This window comes from Nicotiana attenuata, unplaced genomic scaffold (genome assembly GCF_001879085.1).
Source record: "Nicotiana attenuata strain UT unplaced genomic scaffold, NIATTr2, whole genome shotgun sequence".
Classification (NCBI taxonomy): domain Eukaryota; kingdom Viridiplantae; phylum Streptophyta; class Magnoliopsida; order Solanales; family Solanaceae; genus Nicotiana; species Nicotiana attenuata.
In genome coordinates this window covers 184,812-208,211 of record NW_017670681.1, presented here as the reverse complement: position 1 = coordinate 208,211, position 23,400 = coordinate 184,812, and the positions used below count along the sequence as shown (strand labels likewise).

General features: G+C 37.0%; 1 protein-coding gene across 1 annotated transcript; it reads left to right on the top strand.

Annotated features, from left to right (window-relative positions):
* The first annotated feature begins 1,747 nt into the window (after window positions 1-1,747).
* Window positions 1,748-3,404, top strand: LOC109242237 (extracellular ribonuclease LE-like). The gene is made up of 3 exons (XM_019409091.1): window positions 1,748-1,949; window positions 2,048-2,203; window positions 2,840-3,404. The coding sequence occupies exons 1-3, from the start codon at window positions 1,833-1,835 to the stop codon at window positions 3,260-3,262; spliced, it is 696 nt and encodes a 231-aa protein (XP_019264636.1). The 5' UTR covers window positions 1,748-1,832; the 3' UTR covers window positions 3,263-3,404.
* The last annotated feature ends 19,996 nt before the right edge of the window (window positions 3,405-23,400 follow it).

Genomic DNA, 23,400 nt, shown 5'->3' with positions numbered 1-23,400 from the left:
ATTACACCCAAGGCTTCGTTATCCCTAATCCCGCCTTTAAACCCGCAATTATAGATTCCTCTTATACTTTGGGAGTGGTGTTGTTCAACAATAACCTAAATATGCACTCTTTTCCAAGTTATGCACACTAAATAGGCACAGCTAATTGAGGATCCTGTCAATTAACTACAACAAGCACAAGTTGAACAAATAGAGATTGAAACTAGCAATTTGTATTCACATAAACAAGATGTTCATCCCCCAATAGGTTCCATCAAAGCCGTAGACAAAGGATTTAGCTACTCATGGCTATGGGAAAACAAACTAAGATAGAATTCATCATAAATAGATTCAATTTCATCACAATTAGCAAAAACAAAGAGAAGAAACAAAGAACTTGATGATCCAAATCCCTCCTTGCCTCTTGCCTCTCTATTTCTTGCTTTAGCCTATGAAAACCCTTCATTCTTTGACCTTGGGCGAGCTTGACTTTATATAGGTTAAGTAGGTTTCTTTCCAGATTTTCAAATTTACCCCCAACTAGCTCTTTTCAGGACCGGCACCGCGCGACTTCGCGCGCCCTTTCTGTCTCAGCTTGTAACACGCGCGAACTCTGCGCGACTTCGCGCTGTCTTCGCGCGCCTGGGTCTTGATTTCTTCCAATTTTTCGTCTTGTTCTTGCACGTACTCAACTCCGAGGGATCGTTTTTCTTTTTGCCCATAAATCATTCCAATAATCTCTTGAAAGCATCATATAAGCTCCTCACCCTGCAATGTACACAAATCATAATTAGAGGCTATTTTTCATCAAATAACCATATTATGTCATTGAAATGTAATTAAACGGAAGCATAAACAATGGCTTAATTGCCTAGATTTCGCCTATTATCAATTAGGCAAGCAATTTGTATAAAAATCTACTCAAATTTAAATTACTACCAAATATTAGGCGAGGAATTTATTATAAATAAAATCTTACTCAAATCTAAATTATTACGTAACTATTAGGAGTTCTTAGCTACTTCAAAATTCAAAAAAAAAAAAAAAGATTTCATGGCAAAAAAAAATAATTAATTATAAATTCTAAATATAGGAGAAATAATTATATGACTTTATCCCATATGAGATCTATATTGAAATGGTAAAAATATCGATCAACATTTCATATTGTCCGTGCTGAAGAATTATTTGTTATTGTAGATCAACTTAACTTGATTTAAAAAATATTATACCGTATCAATGTGAGCTCAAACTCAATTATTAAGTGGCAGATATGGAGAACATAATGTCTATTAATAATAGATAGTATACAATTAATTCACGAGGGACGTGCAAGTCTGAAAGCGTCAATCAGCCTTTTGAATATATATATATATATAAAAACAATACACCTGTATCTTTCATATGAATGCTTTTATTTGCCTTTTAATGAACTTAATTATCTTAATACAAAGAACACACTTTATGACAACTTTCCATCTTCCGAGATTGAGAAAGCTTTTTTAAAAGGAAAAAATCGAAAATGTATCCTTAACATCAGCCCAAATTAACATAAAATATTATTAACCCAATAAAAGAACACCGTCATCTCATATGCTTATAGAATATACCAAAATCAATAATTACCATCTTCTCATTGTCAAGTGTCAACATCAGAAACACTAATAGGGACAAAATACCGAATCAGATTATAAAACCAATTACCAAATATCCAGCGCCTCAATTTCACACTTAAATTTAGTCTGTTCACATCTTCATATTTTTTTTTTCTATAAATAAACAAGCCAAAAATCAGTACAAATACACCCTTTTAAAGTCCACAAAAGAAGCTTCAATTTTAGAAGCAAAAATCGATGAAAATGGCTTCAAGTTCAGCCATTTCTCTGTTCTTGACACTATTCCTTATTACACAGTGTTTATCAGTCCTTACTGCTGCTCAAGGTTTCGACTTTTTCTACTTTGTTCAACAGGTTTACATCCAATTTAATTAATTAAATATTTAGATGTAATTTTCTCTGTTTTAGTTTAGTTATTTTTAATTAATATATGTCTTTTATCTTTTATGCAGTGGCCAGGATCTTACTGTGACACTAAACAAAGTTGTTGCTATCCCAAAACTGGAAAACCAGAATCAGATTTTGGAATTCATGGACTTTGGCCAAATAATAATGATGGCTCTTACCCTTCAAATTGTGATCCTAACAGCCCTTATGATCAATCTCAGGTACCCAATATACCATCAGGACTTTCTATAATAGTATCGTTGTATAATAGTCATTCACTATAAAAGCCAATTTTTTATGGAATCAATTTTCATGCTATGTTATATATGTTTTTTATAACAGCAATCTGATATTAGCAGCCACAAAAATTCGGAACAAATGAGGCTGTTATAGAGATTTGACTGTATTCTAAAAAGTTTATTATTCTAATTGTTAGTCACTAGAGGCGGATACAAAATTTAAACATGTCGGGCTCTCAACATCTTTTTGAAATTATGATTTCATATTTAATACGTCTATTTATCAAAATTTCAGCGGCATTACACTATATACTCCATCTGTGGCAATTTATGTGGCAGTCTCCCGATTTTGAGAGTCAAATGAGTTTTTTTACCCGCAATTTTTTCCTATGCCTTTTAAATATTTTTTATTGATAATTATTGTGACTTATAGTACTTTTTATGTAGCTTCCAAATATGTAAATTTTAGCTAGATTCTATGTCCGAATTCAGAATTTAGCTAGATTCTGTGTCAGAGTTCACGGTTAAAATTAAGTTGGACTCTCGAAATCTGAACGGTACCATATAAATTGGCCGAAGTTCTTGAAGTAGTCACCATTTCTTGAATTTACTATGCAGGTTTCTGATTTAATCAGCAGAATGCAACAAAATTGGCCAACTCTAGCATGCCCAAGTGGTACTGGCTCAGCATTTTGGTCACATGAATGGGAAAAACATGGCACTTGTGCAGAAAATGTTTTTGACCAACACGGCTATTTCAAGAAGGCTCTTGATCTCAAGAATCAAATTAATCTTTTGGAAATTCTTCAGGGTGCTGGAATTAACCCTGATGGGGGATTTTATAGCTTGAACAGCATTAAAAATGCGATTAGAAGCGCGATTGGATATGCTCCTGGAATCGAATGTAATGTAGACGAGTCTGGTAATAGCCAGTTATACCAGGTTTATATTTGTGTAGATGGCTCAGGTTCAGATCTCATCGAATGCCCTGTTTTTCCTAGAGGAAAATGTGGCTCGAGCATTGAGTTCCCGACATTCTAAGCTCATTTCATGTTTTCTGTGTCATCTCTTTCCTTTATGCTGTTTCTTGTTTACAAATGTATACATGTTTGAATCATTGTAAGAGGCTATGCCTTCTTTGGAGCAATAACATATTGAAATTGATGTTTCTACTTAGTATTCAGCACCAAAAAGTATTATTGAATTTTAAATTTGTTGTCCCAAAGGACAAAATTCAATTGATAAAAGGCAATAATTCGAATTGTTATGCACGAATTCAGTTGTACGTACGGTGCACAGCGGCAGAGCCAGAAATTGAAGTTTCTCGATTCAGGATTTTAGTCATTTTAAGTTACTGAATTCTAATTAATAATTTAGAAATATTAAATGAATTACTTAAACAAATATAGAGTTTGGATTAAAGTTACTAGATTCAACCCGCACGCCCGTCTCTAACTCCGCCCCTGCCGATGCACTGAGCTCCCGCTATGTGTGAAGTTCGGAGGAGGACAAAACTACATTGGATCTGTTGTATATACATATAGCTTGCAATTTATGCAAGATGTTTCTATGATTTGAACCTGTGACCAGAACATTGTGCCAAGACTATTTTTAAAAAATAAAAAAAAATAAATAAATATCTGCTACACTCATCTTGGACATGGAAATATGGAATGGATGACAATACGTATGTCTACTTTGTGTGTTGGACTGTTACACAGTGGGGATGTAGCATAGCTTTTACAGCCCGTATCAAGTAATTTGATACAGTTCTGAACCCCTAATTTCTAATGCATAATGATCAGTTACGTGTTAAGAATAAAATTTTGAATTTGCTTATATTCTTACAATTTGATTCTAGTAGGTGGTCGAGGTCCTACCAAGTTAAGACTGGCATGTGGGCCGGTCCGGTCCCTAAACGGGCCAAGTGGGCCGGTCCAAACGGTCTCGGTCCCGGTCCCGAGCTAGTCCAAAATAAACGGTCCCGAGCTAAACGGTCGATGTGCACAAATAGCCACTAACAGCTCCTGTCTTTATTTTAAAGCCAGTGTTTTAAATGTCTTTAGTCTTTAGCCACTGGTTTAATAAACTTTAACTGCCCGAACGAAAATACCCTTCTGCTCATGTCCTTAACTTCAGGACTACATGTCCTTAACTTTTGAACTTGAAACTCTAAGTTCAGGACTTCAAGACTACATGTCCTTAACTTTTAAACCTGTAACTCTAAGTTCAGGACTACATGTCCTTAACTTTTGAACTTGGAACTCTAAGTTCAGGACTTCAAGGCTACATGTCCTTAACTTTTGAACTTGGAACTCAAACTTCAAGACCAAGCGTCCTTAACTTTTGAACTTGTAAGTCAAAGTTAAGGACCTATTGTCCTTAACTTTTGAACTTGTAACTGTAAGTTAAATACTGCTTGTCCTTAACTTTTGAACGTGTAATTGTAAGTTAAGGACTGTTTGTCCTTAACTTTTGAACTTGGAAATCAAAGTTAAGGACATTGTCTTAACTTTTGAACTTGTAACTGTAAGTTAAGGACTGCTTGTCCTTAACTTTTGAACGTGTAACTGTAAGTTAAGGACTGTCTGTCCTTAACTTTTGAACTTGGAAATCAAAGTTAAGGACCTATTGTCCTTAACTTTTAAACTTGTAACTGTAAGTTAAGGACTGCCTGTCCTTAACTTTTGGGCTTCTTAGTCTAAGTTCAGGACCTATTGTCCTTAATTTTTAATTTATTCTAACACAAAATAAATTAAATGCAAACACACAATAAGGATAATAACGTACAATATTTAACAAGGTAGAATGCTGCTATAAAGTAATTCCATAAATATGTACCTCCAAGAGATCATCCTAATTCCAAACTCAGATTTATTTTATTATGAGCTAGCTTGGTTAGCTTCTTTTCGACAATGTATGATTACAATTAATATTATATTGAAACATTAGCCTTTTGATCCATATAACAGTCTTTTCCATCTTCTAATGTACTTTATAATTTCCAGCAATTGTGTTAATTAGCAGTAGCATAAAATTTGTTTATGTAATTAATAAGCTCATGACGAAAAGTTAACAGCAGAAGATCTATTTGAAACCTCAACAGATGGCGGCACAGTTCTCCCTAACACATAAAAGAGATAGAAGAAAGGGTAACACATTCTTTTCATATTAATTTTAATAGACTAGTGACTACTATTGCTAAGCATTAAAAATGCTGGATAAAAAGTAAATACCACTTTAAATAGTGGCTACCCCATGCCATTTCTACTCTTTTTGTAGGGATTGGGCCGGGACCGAGCCTACGAACTCATGGTCCCGGGCTAAACGGGCTGGGCCTGCGGGCTAAGTAGCTAAGTGGGCCCAACGGCTAAATTTTTTTTAAAAAAGAATTAAATAGAAATTAGAGACAAAAAGATGTTAAAACAATATCTAAGACAATGCCTTGTAAATTTTATATAAAATTGTGACCTAAATTTTTTAATTCAAATTTAAAGACAAAAATATTGTAAAGAGATATTCAAAGCAATGCCTTGTAATTTTATTATAGCATTAATAAATATGACAATATCTTTCTTAGTGTTCCTCCTCCCTATGGAATGAGCACAACAAGGTGCTAATACCACCATTGAAAAGAAAAAGAAACTAATCAAGATGTGTCAAAATACAAGTTACATAATACATCTTATTTTTGTTCATACAAGTTACTTTTGTATCTCTTACAAACTTCATAAATCATTCAAGGTTCGGAGGAATTTTCGTTGATGGTGGCGGAAAAGTAGCTAGGTCATCGTCGCTTCCATTGTCGGGCGAAGCAGCATCCTCCGTAAGTTCAGCTAGCATTTCTTCGTAAGCTTCGCCTTCCTCTGGTTGTGATTCAGCAAGTCCAAAATTTCTTCTTTCCGAACGGATCCAATCTTTGAAAAGTACTGATTTTTCCAAGCTCTCCCTCATAGACGCTCTATAATTGGTCTAGCATGATTTTAATGCAACTTGATAAGCATTATAAATTGTTTGAATATTTATTCTAATTGAGCCTATTGCTTCCGGAAGTGACAACTCATCATTTTCAAATGCTAAACCATTATAAACAGTTTCATACCAAAATTGAGGACCTCCTAATTTCATAAAAGGATTTAACAAAGTAGCAACACCATAAATAGGGGGAATAAGGAAAAAATATTTTTTAAACTTTTTTCTCAAAGAATCAATAGCAAGTTTATAAATTTCCTCGCCCTTTGAAAAATGAGCTAACAAATTAGCAAGTTCTGCAATATAAACTAAACAGTTAGAAATAGTAGGATAATATTGCTCAAAAAATTCATTTGTAGCAATATGAAAATTTTCTAAAAAATCAACAAGCATTTTAACATTAGCCCAATCCTCATGCATAAGGTGCTCATCATCATCACTTACAAGTGCATTAAACGTTGAGTTTATGGGGTTTCTCTATTCATATGCAACAACCAAACTTTCATACATGTAATTCCATCTAGTTGGACAAGGTTTAGAACAGGTACTAGGGTCAGCCTGACTAGGAGTAGGTACACTTTTCCCCCCGGCAAAAGCTTTTAGACGAAGATATCTGACTCTATCTTGAGGATATATTTTTATGTGTCTAGCCAAAGTTCCCGTTCCCCCACGATCCAAAATATTTAAAAGCTAACTCCGTACCACAAGTTTTACACTTAACCTTATTTTCTAGAACTAGTTGAGTAAAAAATGGCCAAACAGGAGATATTTCTGTCCGTTTGGTAGGTTGTCTAGAAAAAGTAGGGGCAGTAACATGAGTATCAGATGGGGCATCATTTGGATTAGCAGGGTGGGTTAAGATCAGGAGCAGGACTAGTGAGTGTGTCATCATCTGGTTGAGTTTCATCGAGATCAATTTCCTCATCATCATTTTCATCAACAGTATTATAATTATTAGAATAAGGAGCATTCATTAATTCGTGGTCTAATTGTTCACCGACTGCAATATTATGGCAAAATTAAATCTCGATAAATTGTAAATTGTAATAAACTATTATCGCTATCAAGAATAGCAGGTGTAGGACGGATATGGGGTTTGGTTCGGGGAGCCGGGGGCAAGGGAGGAGGAACATCATGACTACTAGATTCGCCACTCTTGAACTTTCCCTTATTTTTACCAAAATATTTTTTAAGGAAGCCATCTTATTTAATCAAGTAGCAAATAAATAAAACAAAAAAAACTATAATATTAAAACTTAAGAGTTGGAACGAGTTTACCGAATTGACGAAGAACTTGTTGAAAATTGATTATCGTTGAAGACTTGAAGACTTCAATTCACCAACTTCACAAATTGTAACAACCTCAATATTGTTTTACTATTTTTTGGAATAAAGTAAGCAATAGTAGCAAGTATAGAAGAAAATTAAAGAGAGATTGTGATAGATTGATATTGATTTTGTAAGACAAATGAAAGAATGAAGGGGTATTTATAGTTGAAAATCGAGAAAAAGTATAATTATAAAAAGTTTGGGGTTAAAGTAAAGTTGGAGGGATTAAATGGCTATTTTCTAAATAGCCAACGACTATTTTTGACAGCCCAAGGGTTGTTTTTAAAAATTTTCAAATGGCTAGTTTTTTTAAAAAGATTTACCGTTGGGACCGTTTGGCCCACTAAGGGACCGGTCCGGTCCCAGTCCTACTGGTCCCAAAGCCAAGAACCGGCCTACGAGACCGGTCCAGGCCCGCATATATACCGATCCCGACCTACTTAGCCCGTTTGAACTGCGGTCCCGGCCCATCCCGATCCTGGACCAGCTCACTTGCCACCCTTATACTAAGTACTCACTATTCGATGTATCCTCAAAACAAAAATGTAAGATATGGCCTAAATTTATTCATGGCTAATTTTGGAGCCAAAGAATAAAAGTATTTTCTTTTAATTTTTTTTTGTACTTGGGACCAAGAACTGTGTCATATAAATATGGGTCATCTTACTTTATTTGAATCATCCCATATTTTGATTAAAAAGTCATTTTAAGTATTCTTGTAATAGAGAGTTTTGTTATATTCCATAGAATTAGTGTTGAGAAACACTTTGAGCGAACCTCTTCTTTGTGAGTGATTGTAGCGAGGTTATTCTCTTGGGATATATTTTGGGATAATTAGAGTTTCATCTCTAATTTTATGCTCTCTTTTTATTTACCGGTTGCTATAGTGAAATTGCTCTTATCCGCTTGTGAACGTACGTCACCTTGACTGAACCACGTTAAATTTCGTGCCTTCTTTATCTACTTTAATTATCATTATTATAACGTTGTTTGGCTAAATTCCGCACTACCCGAATTCCCGGTCCTAACAAAAAAATATGCATCTATCAGGTTTATTTGGAACTGCTATTTTCCTTACCAAAGTGAAATTGCTTTCCTCTTTAATCTTTGTGCCAAACTCCATTTTTTTGCCGTGGAAGAAAAAGACCGTTAAATCGCCCAACTTAAGAGCAAACTGATGTTTTCTAAAATGCTATGATTGGGCAACGTCATATTCTTTTATTCTTTGAACAATAGTGCCGTGTACGTTGTTGTCATTAGCCTTTAAACGTCAATAACTATATAACTGAAAAAGAAGTCGATTATTTTTTTTTTCCTTTTTTCTTTCTAACAATTTTCTCAAAACTAAATATAAAAATTTGCAAAAAACAAAAAAGAAGCAAAGCAAACCGAACCATTTGACCCTTAGTTAAGGTACATACGTTTTTAGTCAAGATGTCATTTAAATAAAAACAAGTTAATGTTGAAGGAGAAAATGATCTTGTGGTCGATAAAATATACTAGTGTAGACTGAATTGAAGTCCATTAAATTGATATGAAATTCGTGGTTTTCATAGACAACTTAAATTTCTAACTTTGAAGGTGATAGTTTTAATATGAATTTTGCTTCTTTCTTTTGTTTGTTTGTTTACATTATTTCTTCCATGTTTTTTGTTTCTTTTTCTTTATCCACCGCACCTGCTGGTCGGCAACCTTTTCATTACTTTTCCTTTTCCCTTTAATCTATTTTATTTTCATCCCATGCTTCTATTTTCAAGTTAAGTGTATAATGTCATAACACAAAATAGAGTACATTGCCATTCGGTATGATTCAAGGTTCAATAATTGGGAATGATCTTCCTTACGTGGTTTCTCATATGATGTTTGTTACTCGTATTGAGCCCTCGATTAATTTGAATTCGTACTATGTGAGATCTATATTAAAGGGAAAAAACTTTTCTTACCAATATTTTTTTTTCATTCTCAGGACTCGAACTTGAAACATCTGATTAAGAATTAATGGATGGATCTTATCCATCCCACCACAACCTGGTGGTAATGATCTTTGACTTTCTGATCGAAAAATGCAATTTAATATATGATTAACCTTCACTCAAAAAATTTCCTAAAAAATGATTTTATGAAGTGGGCTAAGGGATTGCGTATGATGTCGCAACACATAATAATATTGAAAGCGCCATACCTTTGTGCTCGAGTGTTAGACGTAAAAAATAAAATATCATTTTGGATCCTTTTTGGGCATTTTGGATATTTCTAAGTTTGCATATTTCCATTTTGGCTAATTTTGACAGTTTTTGAGACCCTTTACGATTAGTATTTACACCAATATTGTTAAGTTTTCAAAGATAATCAATAGAAAAATTACGTACTTTAGTGATGATTTAGGTTAAGGAACTGTTATCCACGGGTAAAAACGCATAAAATTAAATTAAGACGTACCACATAAATGTTGAGCACATTACAAAAAGCTAGCGTGAGAAAAATGGAAACAAACTCAAGTCGTTTTTCCCTCTGTTTAGAAAGTAGGGGAAGGAAGCTTCGATGATAAAGAAAATTGGAGAGGAAAAATAATGATCACTATTTGTTGGATATTGGGTTTGGGTCACAGGTCATCCATATGGACTGATCCTTCCCATTTAGAGGAGATAAAATCTAAAAGAGGTTACCTAGGGAGTTAAACACAGATAAATAAACTAGTATAGAGTTGTGAAGTGTTTGAGAAATGACTATTATAACTGGCTCATATATGCCCCTGTACTATTCGAACTAGGTCTAAATTGCCTCACATGTATTCTACGTGGCTTTATGAGTCTTCTGTTAGTGATGGGGGGCATATACGAGCCAATTTATTGACGACAAGGACAGAATAGAGACCAACTTTTAATGAAGGGCTGGCCTGTCCTATTTCATATAGTAAAGGGGTATTTTAGGCCATTTTCCGTAATTTTAATTGATGTGCATGAATCAGATCCTGCATTGTGAGTTGTGACCAATGCAATTGGCGCTAGCAAAATGAATAAAAAGTATATAAGTATCTATCCATTATCTACTAAAATATGGATCGAATAATTAACCATTTAGAACAAAATCAAATGTGAATAATATCTATATTATCCGCGTAAAAAATGGATAAACCATGGGTTAGATCTATTTGATTCAGTTCACTTGCTAAGTGCCGCTTCAGAATTTGTGTCTGTTACGTGGATATCTCTCTCTTTTATTTATTTATTTATTGTTTGCCTTTTTAGCTTCTCCTGGTTCAGTTCAATGATAGGTACATTATAAGCAATTTTTGTCTATATTGTATTTGTATAATTTCAAAAATATCCTTTAGTTATTTGGTTTATGTTGCTAAGTGTTATCTCATTGGGTATACAAGCAGCAACTGAAAGAAACACAAAACACCCAGAACACAAAAGCTAAAAAGTTCGAACTTTACCAAGAGAAAAAGAATTATGGTTTCAAAAGCTAAAATATTCGAATTTTACCAAGAGAAAAAGAGGGTGTTTGGATGGGCAAACCAACTTTTAAGCACTTTTTTAGTTTTTGGAGTGTTTGGGAACAAAAAAACTGCTTAAAAAAAAGCTAAAAAGTGCTTAAAAAAAGCCAAAAGCAACAAGTTGGCTGACTCCAACTTTTTTGATTTTGGCTTAAAAGCCATTTTAGTTTGACCAATAAAATTACTCTCTTGCCCTTATAAATTTTTATAATACCAAAATTACCCTCTTCTTTCCTCTTCCTCTTCATTTTTCTGTACTTTTCTTCAAGCAATTGCCCTTATATTTTTGTCTTTTTAATAAGAAAAAGTGCTTACCACCACTTGTTTGCCAAACACTTCAACAGCTTTTTTTAAGCTTCTGCACTTTTATCCAAACATGTAATTACTTATTTATAAAATAAGCTCTAGCACTTAAAAGTTGCTTTTAAGCACTTGTGCTTAAAAGCCACTTTTTTTAAGCCAATCCAAACGGGCTCAAAGAATATAACTTCAGAAGCTAAAGCAACGAATTTTCCGCAAAAGCTCAATCTTTAAATAACTATATAGATATAATATAAAAAGTTTAAAACGGAGTAAAAACGAATTTTTTTTATTTGAATTGATTATTTTAGAGCAAAATGTGTTCAGATAATCTTATTGATATAGACCCATTTGGCGATAAACAATTAGAAATGGAACAAAAGGTCATGAGAGAGAAACAGAGAGAGGGGAAAAAATTGTTGTTTTTGCAACATTGAGGCTGGAATTGTTTTAACAATGGCCATATTTATGAATTATGGATATTCATATTATTCGTTAGTTAATTAATTTTTTATTCGTATTAAATATGAGCAGGTTGAATATTTTATTTTTTTTTACCTAACCCATTTTCAACCTCGCCATATCCTGCTTGACATTTTGGCACCTCTAAAATGCAGCCAGGTGTGCATTTTGTGCTCTTTGTTAATTATATAGAAATACGAAAAAGATAGAAAGAAAAGGATAGCGTGCATTGAACTCCCCCTATGATTGTTTCTAAGGAAAATGGTCAAAAATATCCCACCATACGTTATAAAACTGATAAAAAAAATATCGCTCCTCTGTTAGTGCCCTCCACTATTGCCAACACTATCTACGTGGCTTGACATTTTACAGAGTTAGACGCCACATGGCATGCCACCTCATTACCACCTCTAATCTCGTTTTACCCTCTTTCCTACTTCTTCTTCCACTATCATCTCCCATTTGCCCCAACATAACAGCCACCATACCCTCCTCCACAGTCCTTTCAAATGTATCAAGAATATCCACCCATTTTTGACAAAGAAGTATTGCGTCTTCCCATCCACCAAATTCAATTAGTCACAAAGACAAAATGTTCATGATTACAACAAAAACACGGTAACTAAAAGATTCAGAATTAAAATTGGTGGATGGGCAGCCTAAGCCCCAATGTCCTTACATCTGCAGCATCAGGTTAAACCCACAAGTCATTCAGTTGTAATTCTCGAAAATTAGCACAGATCCATTCAAAGTGTTTGTGAATATGCGTAAGTGAAAGTTGATAACTTTATGTCAGAAACTTACTTCACTCCATCCTCATCAAAAAGATTATTTATCAGTATTGATAGCCATGATATGTGCAAAGCTATATCACAATTTTCTTCTTAAGTTTTTGTTTCAAGGCTTTCATTTTTTTCTTTTGGGATTTTAAGTTTAAGTTCAATTATTCATAAATGAATGTTAAGGTCCATTAAAAGAATAAAGAAATGAAGTTTCAATCTTTGAAGGGCGGATATGGTTCTGATAAAATTTTAATATCAAATATGTCAGATTTATCGTAGATAGCTTGACATAAAAATAGAGTAAAGTGATTGGAGGTGGCATGTCACGTGACGTCCACCTCAGAAAAATATCAGGCCATGTGGATAGTGTTGGCCACAGTGGAAGGCACTAACAGATGAGGGGTACTTTTGCACTAATTTTATAATGCCGAGGGTAATATTGTGTTACACCCCATATTTTCGTACGTGAGAGTACGTTGTAAGTCAACTGATGTAAGCTCAGAAATGAGATCGTCTTTGAAAGTACATAAAGTAAGTTAATCATGTTACCATGGAGGTTACAAATATTTAAGATCACTAATACCAAGTACCAAGAGTGTTGGAAGGATTAGAAGCTAAACGAATCCAAAAAAATAAGTTTCATCGAAAGTCGACAAGCTGGGATACTATAACGTATACTTTTGGGGTGAGACTAGTGTTCTTAACATTATAAGGAGATTATGCTATGAGTTATTTTAGTCACATGATAGTCGTGTATTTTGTTTTGAAGTCAAGCGAGTTGTGGAACAAAAGTTGAAAAATGTCATCACAAGTTACATTCATAAATATGTTGAAACATAGGTCAAATGTAGCTGAGCTTTTCTCCCAATATACTTGTAATTAGGCGATAATCTATAGTCAAGTGAAGGAAAAAGGTGACAGGCCTTGAGACCATAAAGAGTATAAGCCATAAAGTCATATCCTTATTTCGAGAAATGAGTTGGTGACTCAAACCTGATTACTAGAAGGCTAAGTTAGACCTCCGGAGTAATAAAAATTTGTATGGGCTAGTAAACAAGAAAAAAAATCAAACATGATTTAGGGACCGAAGGATTTGATAATAGTCGGCATCGTGAGAATTTCAGAGATCACATTCTAGCAATAATAGAATGGGTAATGGAAGAATAACCTTTAAAGGTCATTCAGGAAGACGCTTCCCGGAAGGAAGCACTGTGAGCAGAGTCAAGCTTAAGGGACTAAGTGTGCCAGTTACACTAGGTGTCACCCTCATGCGTAAGAAATTCAGTTATCTCTGGTACAGAGGGGTTATCGCAAGGCAAGTAAGAGTCAGTAAATACGTGAAAAGACGCCGAAGATGAAGAGGTAAAATATTTATAGGTAAATCTTCATAGAATTAAATGTTAGTACTCCCCTAAAGGAGGGAAGATTGTGTGATATGGTACTAAGTCGAAGTTAAGTAAAGGAAGAATAAGGTAAAAAGGAGAAAGGAATGCGATTGTATTTATTTAGATCCTAGAGATATGTTACGACCCTAGAACATTATGCAAGCACGACGCCGGGGAGAGGCAGTATGGGTTCCCACCCAGGATGTTATTGATAAATAAGTATGAATGAGCACTTGATACATAAGGAGCCAGTGCGAGAGATAAGTTAAGACAATGGGAATAACCCAAGAGAGATTACACTGAATATATATATGAGCATGGACTGACAAGTAGTTAGTAGTCGATTTAGGAAGAGCCTAATTATGGCTAGACAAGAGGTCTCAGATAAATCAGCAGATCATGCAAGATAAATGTAGTGAAACCCAACAAAAGAAATTCAGTCTCGCAGATACGACATTGTAATCCCTGAGAAATATTCAGATAAGAGTTAGAGTAGTAAAAGGTACTGTATAACTATTACGAAAATAAAAGTGAGTGCACTAGGGAGACAATCGAAATCTTAGTTCATAAGTAACTCTAAGAGCACAAGGGTGTGGAGGTAAGTAACTAAGGATAATTATAGGTGAGTCAGAACATCAAAATTCCTTGGGTATACGATGTAATAAGCTCGTAACATTACACGAGTCAAAGGGTCTCCCCTAAGTACTACAACGAAAGATTAGCTGAGGAAATAAGAAAAAAGGTTTCAACCTAAGCATAGTGACCTGGAGAAGAAATGATCTTGGAACAACAAATTCACTACAACATTGTGTGCACTCCACAAGAAAGTGGCATCTATCGTGACCTATGAACATGAAGTAAAATCAAAAGTAATATTCGTGATCATATGAGTTGCACAAAATTCTAATATATGTGGGCACCAAGATAAGCCTAAGTATTCAAGCAACAAGTGCCAGAAACACCATGATAAGTAATTGTTTACGTTTAAAGACAACTGAGAAGGCACGAAAGAAATTATTCGATCTATGACCCGGAGTTAGTTACGTTACGATCGCACTTAAGATTTCATAGTATTATTCATGCAACATATATGTTGACATTCTTATAGTTATAGAAGACTCTGGTATAAGTTAAAAGAAATAATTGAGTCCACGTCACAGACAAAATCTTGAATTGCTAGCGTCGGCGAGGTGCTAAAGTAGTAACCAATACCCTGAGCCACAGATCGGAAGATAGCTTAAGCCTACTTAAAGGCTAAGATAGAAGAGGAAACTAAAGAGTTACATCAGCTAAGTGAATCAGGAGTCTGATTATTAGACCCCGATGAGTATTGAAATCGAGATTCAGAACATTGCGGAATCACTCTTAACAGCAGAGGTACAAGAGAGATAGTACAGTAGTCATATTATATAACGTCTCTACAATAAAGCAGTTAGAATAGTACCAGCCTCATAAGAAGTCAGTATGAAGTTCCCACCGGATCGTGTATACACTAGAGGTGCAAGTATTATTGTAGAGCTTCAAGTTGTGGATATGAATTCCACATGTGTGGAAGGGAGGTTATGAAAGAGACAGAATATATGATGTGAGATTTAAAGGTAAGTAAGGTAAAGTTAACGAAGGTACGAGGTACTCAAGTGCAGAAGCTTGGTAATAGTCCAGACTTCAGATAGAGGGCTAGAAGCGTCGTGATTCAGTATCCATAAATGATAGTGGTGTCGTTACTAGCATATCTTCCACCCTATGGTTTCCAGGTGCTGAGAGGTCTAGCTAAGAGAGTACAGAAGAGCTAGAGATGGCGCGATGTTTCGCTTGAGGTTCCAGAATAACATAAGAAAATGTATGGTGTTAGAAAGTTAAAGGAAGGCTGTGAGTACTATAAATAGATATGTGTAGGTTGCAAGTTAAGGTATGGTAGATCAACAAGGTTTTAGGTGGATAGGAGTAAGGATAAGAAGAGGTGATTGAGAAGGTGACGAGAATAGGTAAAGCCTCAGGATTAAGCCCATCAAAACAAGAGAGTTAATGATTTCTGTAAGTTATAGAAAGCTCTGTATAGCCTGAATGAACTCGGAGGAGTTTAAAACTAGGAGCATTTAGAAGATATGGAATGTTTCCCTAGTAGGAGAATAAGGGTGTAATCTTTGATAAATGTTAAGAGGATGGCATTTAGTCTTCCGATTGAGTAATTATTCAAAGAGAAGGAATTTCATGAATTGCATGAGATTAGAATACCCCCATAAGATGAATCACGTTGGGATGCGATGAAATACGATTATTGAAGTATAGTATCGTCCCTAGGGGGATCAGGTAAATAACTCCAGATGTTCCCCTATGCGACGTGTGTCCTAGTGACAATATATTACGTAAGAGGTTTCAAGTTATCAGTGGTAGATTAAAGATCAACATTAGGGTGAATCAACAATAGATGGATAAAAGTTCCAAAGTACGAGATGAGGTTTGATTTTCATTCTTAAGATAAATAGTAATGAGGAAACATTAATGGACTTAGATTTATACATATAGGATAAACAGCGAGAGAGTAACTTGGAGTTTGGTAGCAAACCTCGGTAATAATAAATCGAAGTAAGTGTTATGGTAAAGTAGGACCTACTTAGATGTAGTAAAGCCATAAGGATAGATATCCGAGGCTATATAATAAGATATAACAATAATCGTAAGTTCGACACAATACTAAGCGAAGGACTTCAGTACACCTATAGATGCCTAGAGGGACAACTTGCCATAGTTCTATATATATTCACAAAGTGAGGCCTAGAGATTGGATAAAAGCCGGAGGAAGTAGGAGAGAAGAGTTGCATAGGCGCTCGTACAAGCACAGAGTCATACAGGCTGCATGAGAGAAGGTAGCGACAATTACGAGATTGAAAGAATTCCAACCACATGTCGAGGTGTGAGAAAGAGGCCTAAAGGGGGAATGCCCTGGCCTTTAGATTTATTCGTAGAACAGTGGCCTAGAGGGCAAGGACAATATTAAGGTATTCATAAAAGCTATAAGTTATGAGATTGATAAGCGCATCAATCGACATTCGAGTACGAATGTTCCAAAGGGGGGAATGATGTTACACCCCATGTTTTCGTATGTAAGAGTATGTCGTAAGTCAACTAATGTAAGCTCAGAAATGAGATCAAATTTGAAAGTACATAAATTAAGCTAATCATGTTACCATGGAGGTTACAAATATGTAAGATCACTAATATAAAGTACCAAGAGTGTTGGAAGGCTTAGAAGCTAAACGAATCGGAAAAAACAAGTTTCGTCGAAACTCGACAAGCTGAATGTTATAACATGTACTTTTGGGGTGAGACTAGGGTGCTTACAATTATAAGGAGATTATGTTATGACTTATTTTAGTCGTATGATAGTCGTGCGTATGTTTTGAAGTCAAGCGAGTTGTGGAACAAAATTTGGAAAAGGTCATCACAAGCTACATTCATAAATGTGTTGAAACATAGGTCAAATGTAGACGAGTTACCCCCCCCCCCACAATATACTTGGAATTAGGGGATGATATACCTACCAAATTAAAGATCTACAAGTATAGTTTCTAACGCATTAAACCGTTTGTCGATACGACATAGGAGTAGAGAAATATTTGCAATTTTGCGAGACTGCGCAGACTGCATATGTGACAAGTAGCTGTGTCACTGAAGCTTTTTGAGCAATACATTTCGTGTGTTATATGAGATATTTTGGGACATATTATATACCAAATTGAAGGTCATGGAATAGTGTTTCTAACTCTCATAACCGTTCATTCATATGACATCTGGATAAAAAGATATAAGCGTTGGAAGAAGAGCCAATGCTAGGGTGCAAAGCTAGCACCTCATTGACTTTTCAAAAGTTGATATATATATATATATATGCTTAAATCGTCTTTCTCTTTATTTTATTTCATAGAACACGACCAGAGAACCCCCAAAAACTTACCCTTAAGATTTTCTCAAGGGTTTCCAAGAAGATTAACATCTAGGTTACGAAATCAAGAAGCGATAACATTAGAACGATTCCTTCGACGTAAGTATCACTATATCGCCTCTCTTTTTCTTTGTAGTTTGAGTTTTGGAAGGTACTTCATAGTTAAGAAAATGCCTAATTTTTGTATTTAAGGTTTTAAATATCAAGGAAGTTTGATAAATTCATTTTCGAATAGTTAGAACTCACGTGTGATGACCCAAAAGGTCATCACTCGCTTTTAAATTGAAGTTCTATGTTTCGAGGCCTTAAAAACCTCTTTTAGCATTGCCTCAATTTGTGTGCGCAGTCCGAGCGCGTAGCCGGAAAGCTTAAATGAGAAAATATGTGCAAAATGAAATTTTTTTACTATAAAAATAAATTAATTTGACTTCGGTCAACATTTTGGGTAAACGGACCCGGACCCATGATGTGACGGTCCCGGAGGGTCCGTAGGAAAATATGGGACTTGGGCGTATGCCCGGAATCAAATTCCGAGATCCCAAGCCCGAGAAATGAATTTTTAAAGGAAATTATTTTCTGAAATTGTTTAAAGAATTTGGAAATGAATTTTGATCAGAACATGTTGGTATCTGGCCCGTATTTTGGTTCCGCCGCCCGGTGCAAGTCTTATATGTGGTTTAAGATAATTCTGTGAAGTTTGGTAAGAAACGGAATCCGTTTGACGTGATTCGGACCTAAATTGCAAAATTTGATGTTTTAAGAAGTTTTGAAATATTTCATTGATTTTGAGGTTTAATTCGTTGTTGTTGAGGTTATTTTGGCGATTTGATCGCACGGATAAGTTCGTATGATGTTATTGAGTTAGTACAATGTTCGGTTTTGAGCCCCGAGGGCTCGGGTGTGTTTCAGAAGGTTTTTGGAACTCAAAAAGTTGCAGGTTTTTGTTGTTCAGTGCCTAGGGATTTTACTCTTCGCGTGGTCCCTCTCGCGAACGCGTAAGGCAAATCTCCCATGTGCCAGATTTCTTCTTCGCGAACACGAAGCTTGAGACGCGAACGCGAGGCTGAGGGGGGGAGACCCTTCGCGAACGCGTCCATGCACTCACGAAGGCGTAAGGTAAAGGCCTGGGGAGGGGTCACCATTTTGTGCATCGCGAACGCGGCCACTGGCCCGCGAACGCGTAGGCTTGAGGAGCCAAAGCTCCGCGAACTCGAGCAATCTTACGCGAACGCGAAGGTCTGTCAAACCTAACTTATCGCGAACGCGATGACCAATTTCGCCCAGTTATTTTAAAAGACCGGAACAGTAGCCATTACGGGATTTTCACCAAAACTCATAACTTCTTCATCCAAACTCCAAATTGGGCGATTTGTGAAAGGGGATTTCACCACCAATTCATAGGTATATAATCTTAGACTCATTTTCTTCAATTTTCATTAACACCCATTAGATTTTTAGGCTTAAATCATGTTCTTAAGGGTAGAAAATTAAGGATATGGGTAGAGTTAGGGCTTTTTGATAATTTGTGATTTAGACCTTGTTTTGGGATCGAATTTTGGAACCAATTATATATTCGGGCTCGTGGGTGAATGAGTGATCGGGTGTTGGTCCGAACCTCGTGTTTTGACCAAGCGGGCCCGGGGTCAATTTTTGACTTTTGGGGAGAATGGTTAGAAAGCCATAATTAAGCATTGGAATTGGATTGTTTAGCGTTTATTGATGTTATGAAGTCGATTATGTATAGATACAATTGATTTGGAGCCGAATAAAGGCGGTGTTTGAGGATTGAGTTGGCTGTAGAAGTTTGAGGTAAGTGTTCGGTCTAACCTCATCTTGAGGGATTAGGAGTTGAGTCCTATTTGCTATTTGCTTCTTGTTGAGTACGACGTATAGGCATGGTGACGAGTATCTATACTTTGGTGTCGAGCATGACCGTGAGTCTTAAATTGATATTGTTGTGTTCTTAAATGATACTTCGGATGCTTTAATTGGCGATTCTCGATATTGAGCAAGGATTTAGTTTACTTTCATGAAAATTACTTATGATTGAGTATGGGTGTTAACTAAGATGAGTAGGAGTTGAGTTAAGATTGGTTATAGCTGATTCTCTCTTGCCGGGACGTATTTACTTTTACTGTTGAATCCCTTTCCGGGATAGTGTAGTTTATTGTTGATCCCTTGCCGGGACACTTGGTATGGTTATTGCTAAAGGTATGTATGTGTGTGTGTGTGTGTGTGTGTGTATATATATATATATATATATATATATATATATATATATATATATATATATATATATAAATGGATCGGGTTGCACGTCGCAACAATATTAAATATGGATCAGGTTGCTCGCTGCAACAATATTAAATATGGATCGGGTTTCACACCGCAACAATATTAAACATGGATCGGGTTGCATGCCGCAACAATACTAAATATGGATCGGGTTGCACGCCGCAACAACGTTATATTGGATCGGGTTGCACGCCGCAACAATATTATATTGGATCGGGTTGCACGCTGCAACAGTGGTAAATGATTAGGGATTGGGTTGCGCGCCGCAACAGTATTATTATTGTTTTGTGGTAGATTGTAAGTTGTTCTCTCATATTTCTCTTAAGTTTCCTGCTGGATTTGACATTTTCCCCGTAGCATGTACCCCCCTCCTATTTAATTTGTTATCCTGTTACTTTTCGCTGTGTATTATATAACTGCACGGGTTTATCTGGAGTCTGGTCCTAGCCTCCTCACTACCTCGCCGGGGTTAGGCCAGGCACTTACCAGCACATGGGGTCGGTTGTGCTGATGCTACACTCTGCACTATGTGCAGATACCGGAGAAGCATTTGGGTAGTAGCACTTGGGGAGTCAGCTTTCAGTCCATCCAGAGATCCCGAGGTAGTCCTGCAGACGTCCGCAGGCCCGGCGTTCTCTCCTATCTATTATACGTTTTTTTTCACTTGTTTCTGAGACAGACTGTATTTCCTTTTTCAAACACGTGTATGTAGTACTCATAGACAGTTCGTGATATTGTGACACCGGTTTCTGGGTAGAGGCGCATGTTGGCATTTTTGTACTGATTTTGGTATTAAATTAGACTATGTCTTCCGCTTGATTTCATCTTTCGCTATTATTAAATGTTGATCACCTGTTATTTCAAGTTGTTAAAAAGGTTTAAAATGAAAGAGTTAGAATTTCTATATTTCGTGGCTTGCCTAGCTTCTACGAGTAGGCGCCATCACGACACCCGAGGGTAGGAAATCCGGGTCGTGACAAGTTGGTATCAGAGCACTAGGTTACATAGGTCTCACAATTCACGAACAAGCTTAGTAGAGTCTGAGGGATTGGTACGGTGATGTCTGTATCTATCCCCTAGTGGCTACAGAGTTAGGAAAACTTCACATTTGTTCTTTCTTGTCGTGCGGTTTGGTTTCTCAATGCTAATTGAACTTCTACTCTATTCTTTCGTAGATGGCGAGAACATGCGCTTCGTCATCTACCGATCAGCAGCCCGAGCCCCCAGCAGCAGCTCCTACGCGGGGAAGAGGGCGAGGCCGAGGCCGAGGCCGTGCTAGAGGCCGAGGCAGGGGTAGAGCTCAGTCCAGAGCAACAGCACCAGCGGCGGAGCCTTAGGTTGATTTTTATGATGAGGTTCTGGCCCCAACGGTTTCGGTGGGCCCATCTCAGGTCCCATAGGGGTTTATTGATACCCCAGTTCTTCAGGATGCTCTGGTCCGTCTAGTGGGCCTTATGGAGAGTCTCACCCGGGCAGGTATACTTCCTGTAGCACCAGCCGTCTCTCAGGCTGGAGGAGGAGCCCAGACTCCTGCTACTCGCACTCCGGAGCAGGTAACTCCCTAGTTTCAGACTCCAGCAGCTCAGCCGGTTGGAGCAGTTCAGCCGGGTGTGGTAGCTTAGACCGGCGATGGTGCAGCTATGTCTGCCGATGCTTTGTGGAGATTGGACCGGTTTACCAAGCTCTTCACTACTACTTTCAGCGGTGCATCTACTGAGGATCCCCAGGATTATCTAGACAGCTATCACGAGGTTCTTAGGAACATGGGGATAGTTCAGACCAACGGGGTCAATTTTGCCACATTTCGCTTGTCTGGATCCGCCAAGACTTGGCGGAGAGATTATTGCTTGGCTAGACCAGCCGGATCGCTAGCCTTGACCTGGGAGCAGTTCACGCAGCTATTTTTGGAGAAGTTCTCCCTATCACACAGCGAGAGGCCTATTGGAGGCAGTTTGAGCGCCTCCAGCAGGGTTCTAGGTGATTAGTCGATGAATTTTTGTTCTTTTCTTCGGTGATTAGTCGATGGAATTGGGATCTTTTTTTGGGTCTGCTAAAAGAAAATGAAAAAGGCTAGAAAAGATTCTCCAACGAATTCTAAGTCCCACATCAAGGAGCAGGACATCATCACCAAATATGTCAGTAGTATTAGAGCCCGAGGGGCAGCTTCGAGTAAACTTGCCTTAAACTAATGAGTAAGGAAAACAAAGCGGACGGTAAGAGCCGGCCGCAGCGCTTGTCAAACATTTTTGTGGCGCAAGAATTTATGGAGGGGTTATAGGCTGGCCAAGTGTTGACCTATGCCCAGAATCAAATTCCGAGGTCCCAAGCCCGGGAAATAAATTTTTAAAGGAAATTATTTTCTGAAATTGTTTAAAGAATTTGGAAATAAATTTTGATCAGAACATGTTGGTATCTGGCCCGTATTTTGGTTCCGGCGCCCGGTATAGGTCTTATATGTGGTTTAAGATAATTCTGTGAAGTTTGGTAAGAAACGGAATCCGTTTGACGTGATTCGGACCTAAATTGCAAAATTTGATGTTTTAAGAAGTTTTGAAATATTTCATTGATTTTGAGGTTTAATTCGTTGTTGTTGAGGTTATTTTGGCAATTTGATCGCACGGATAAGTTCGTATGATATTATTGAGTTAGTACGTATGTTCGGTTTTGAGCCCCGAGGGCTCGGGTGTGTTTCGGATGTGTTTCGGAAGGTTTTTGGAACTCAAAAAGTTGCAGGTTTTTGCTGTTCAGTGCCTAGGGATTTTACTCTTCGTGTGGTCCCTCTCGCGAACGCGTAAGGCAAATCTCCCATGTGCCAGATTTCTTCTTCGCGAACACGAAGCTTGAGACACGAACGCGAAGCTGAGGGGGGGAGACCCTTCGCGAACGCGTCCATACACTCACGAATGCGTAAGGTAAAGGCCTGGGGAGGGGTCACTATTTTGCGCATCGCGAACGCAACCATTGGCCCGCGAACGCGTAGGCTTGAGGAGCCAAAGCTCCGCGAACGCGAGCCATCTTACACGAACGCGAAGGTCTGTCAAACCTAACTTATCGCGAAAGCGATGACCAATTTCGCCCAGTTATCTTAAAAGACCGGAACAGTAGCCATTACGGGATTTTCACCAAAACTCATAACTTCTTCATCCAAACTCCAAATTGGGCAATTTTTGAAAGGGGATTTCACTACCAATTCATAGGTATGTAATCTTAGA

Excerpts from the sequence above, each read along its gene's own strand:
- LOC109242237 (XM_019409091.1), top strand. The coding sequence starts at position 1,833 with ATGAAAATGGCTTCAAGTTCAGCCATTTCTCTGTTCTTGACACTATTC. Across the intron at positions 1,950-2,047 it reads TTTTCTACTTTGTTCAACAG|TGGCCAGGATCTTACTGTGA; the intron begins GTTTACATCCAA and ends TCTTTTATGCAG. Across the intron at positions 2,204-2,839 it reads GCCCTTATGATCAATCTCAG|GTTTCTGATTTAATCAGCAG; the intron begins GTACCCAATATA and ends TTTACTATGCAG.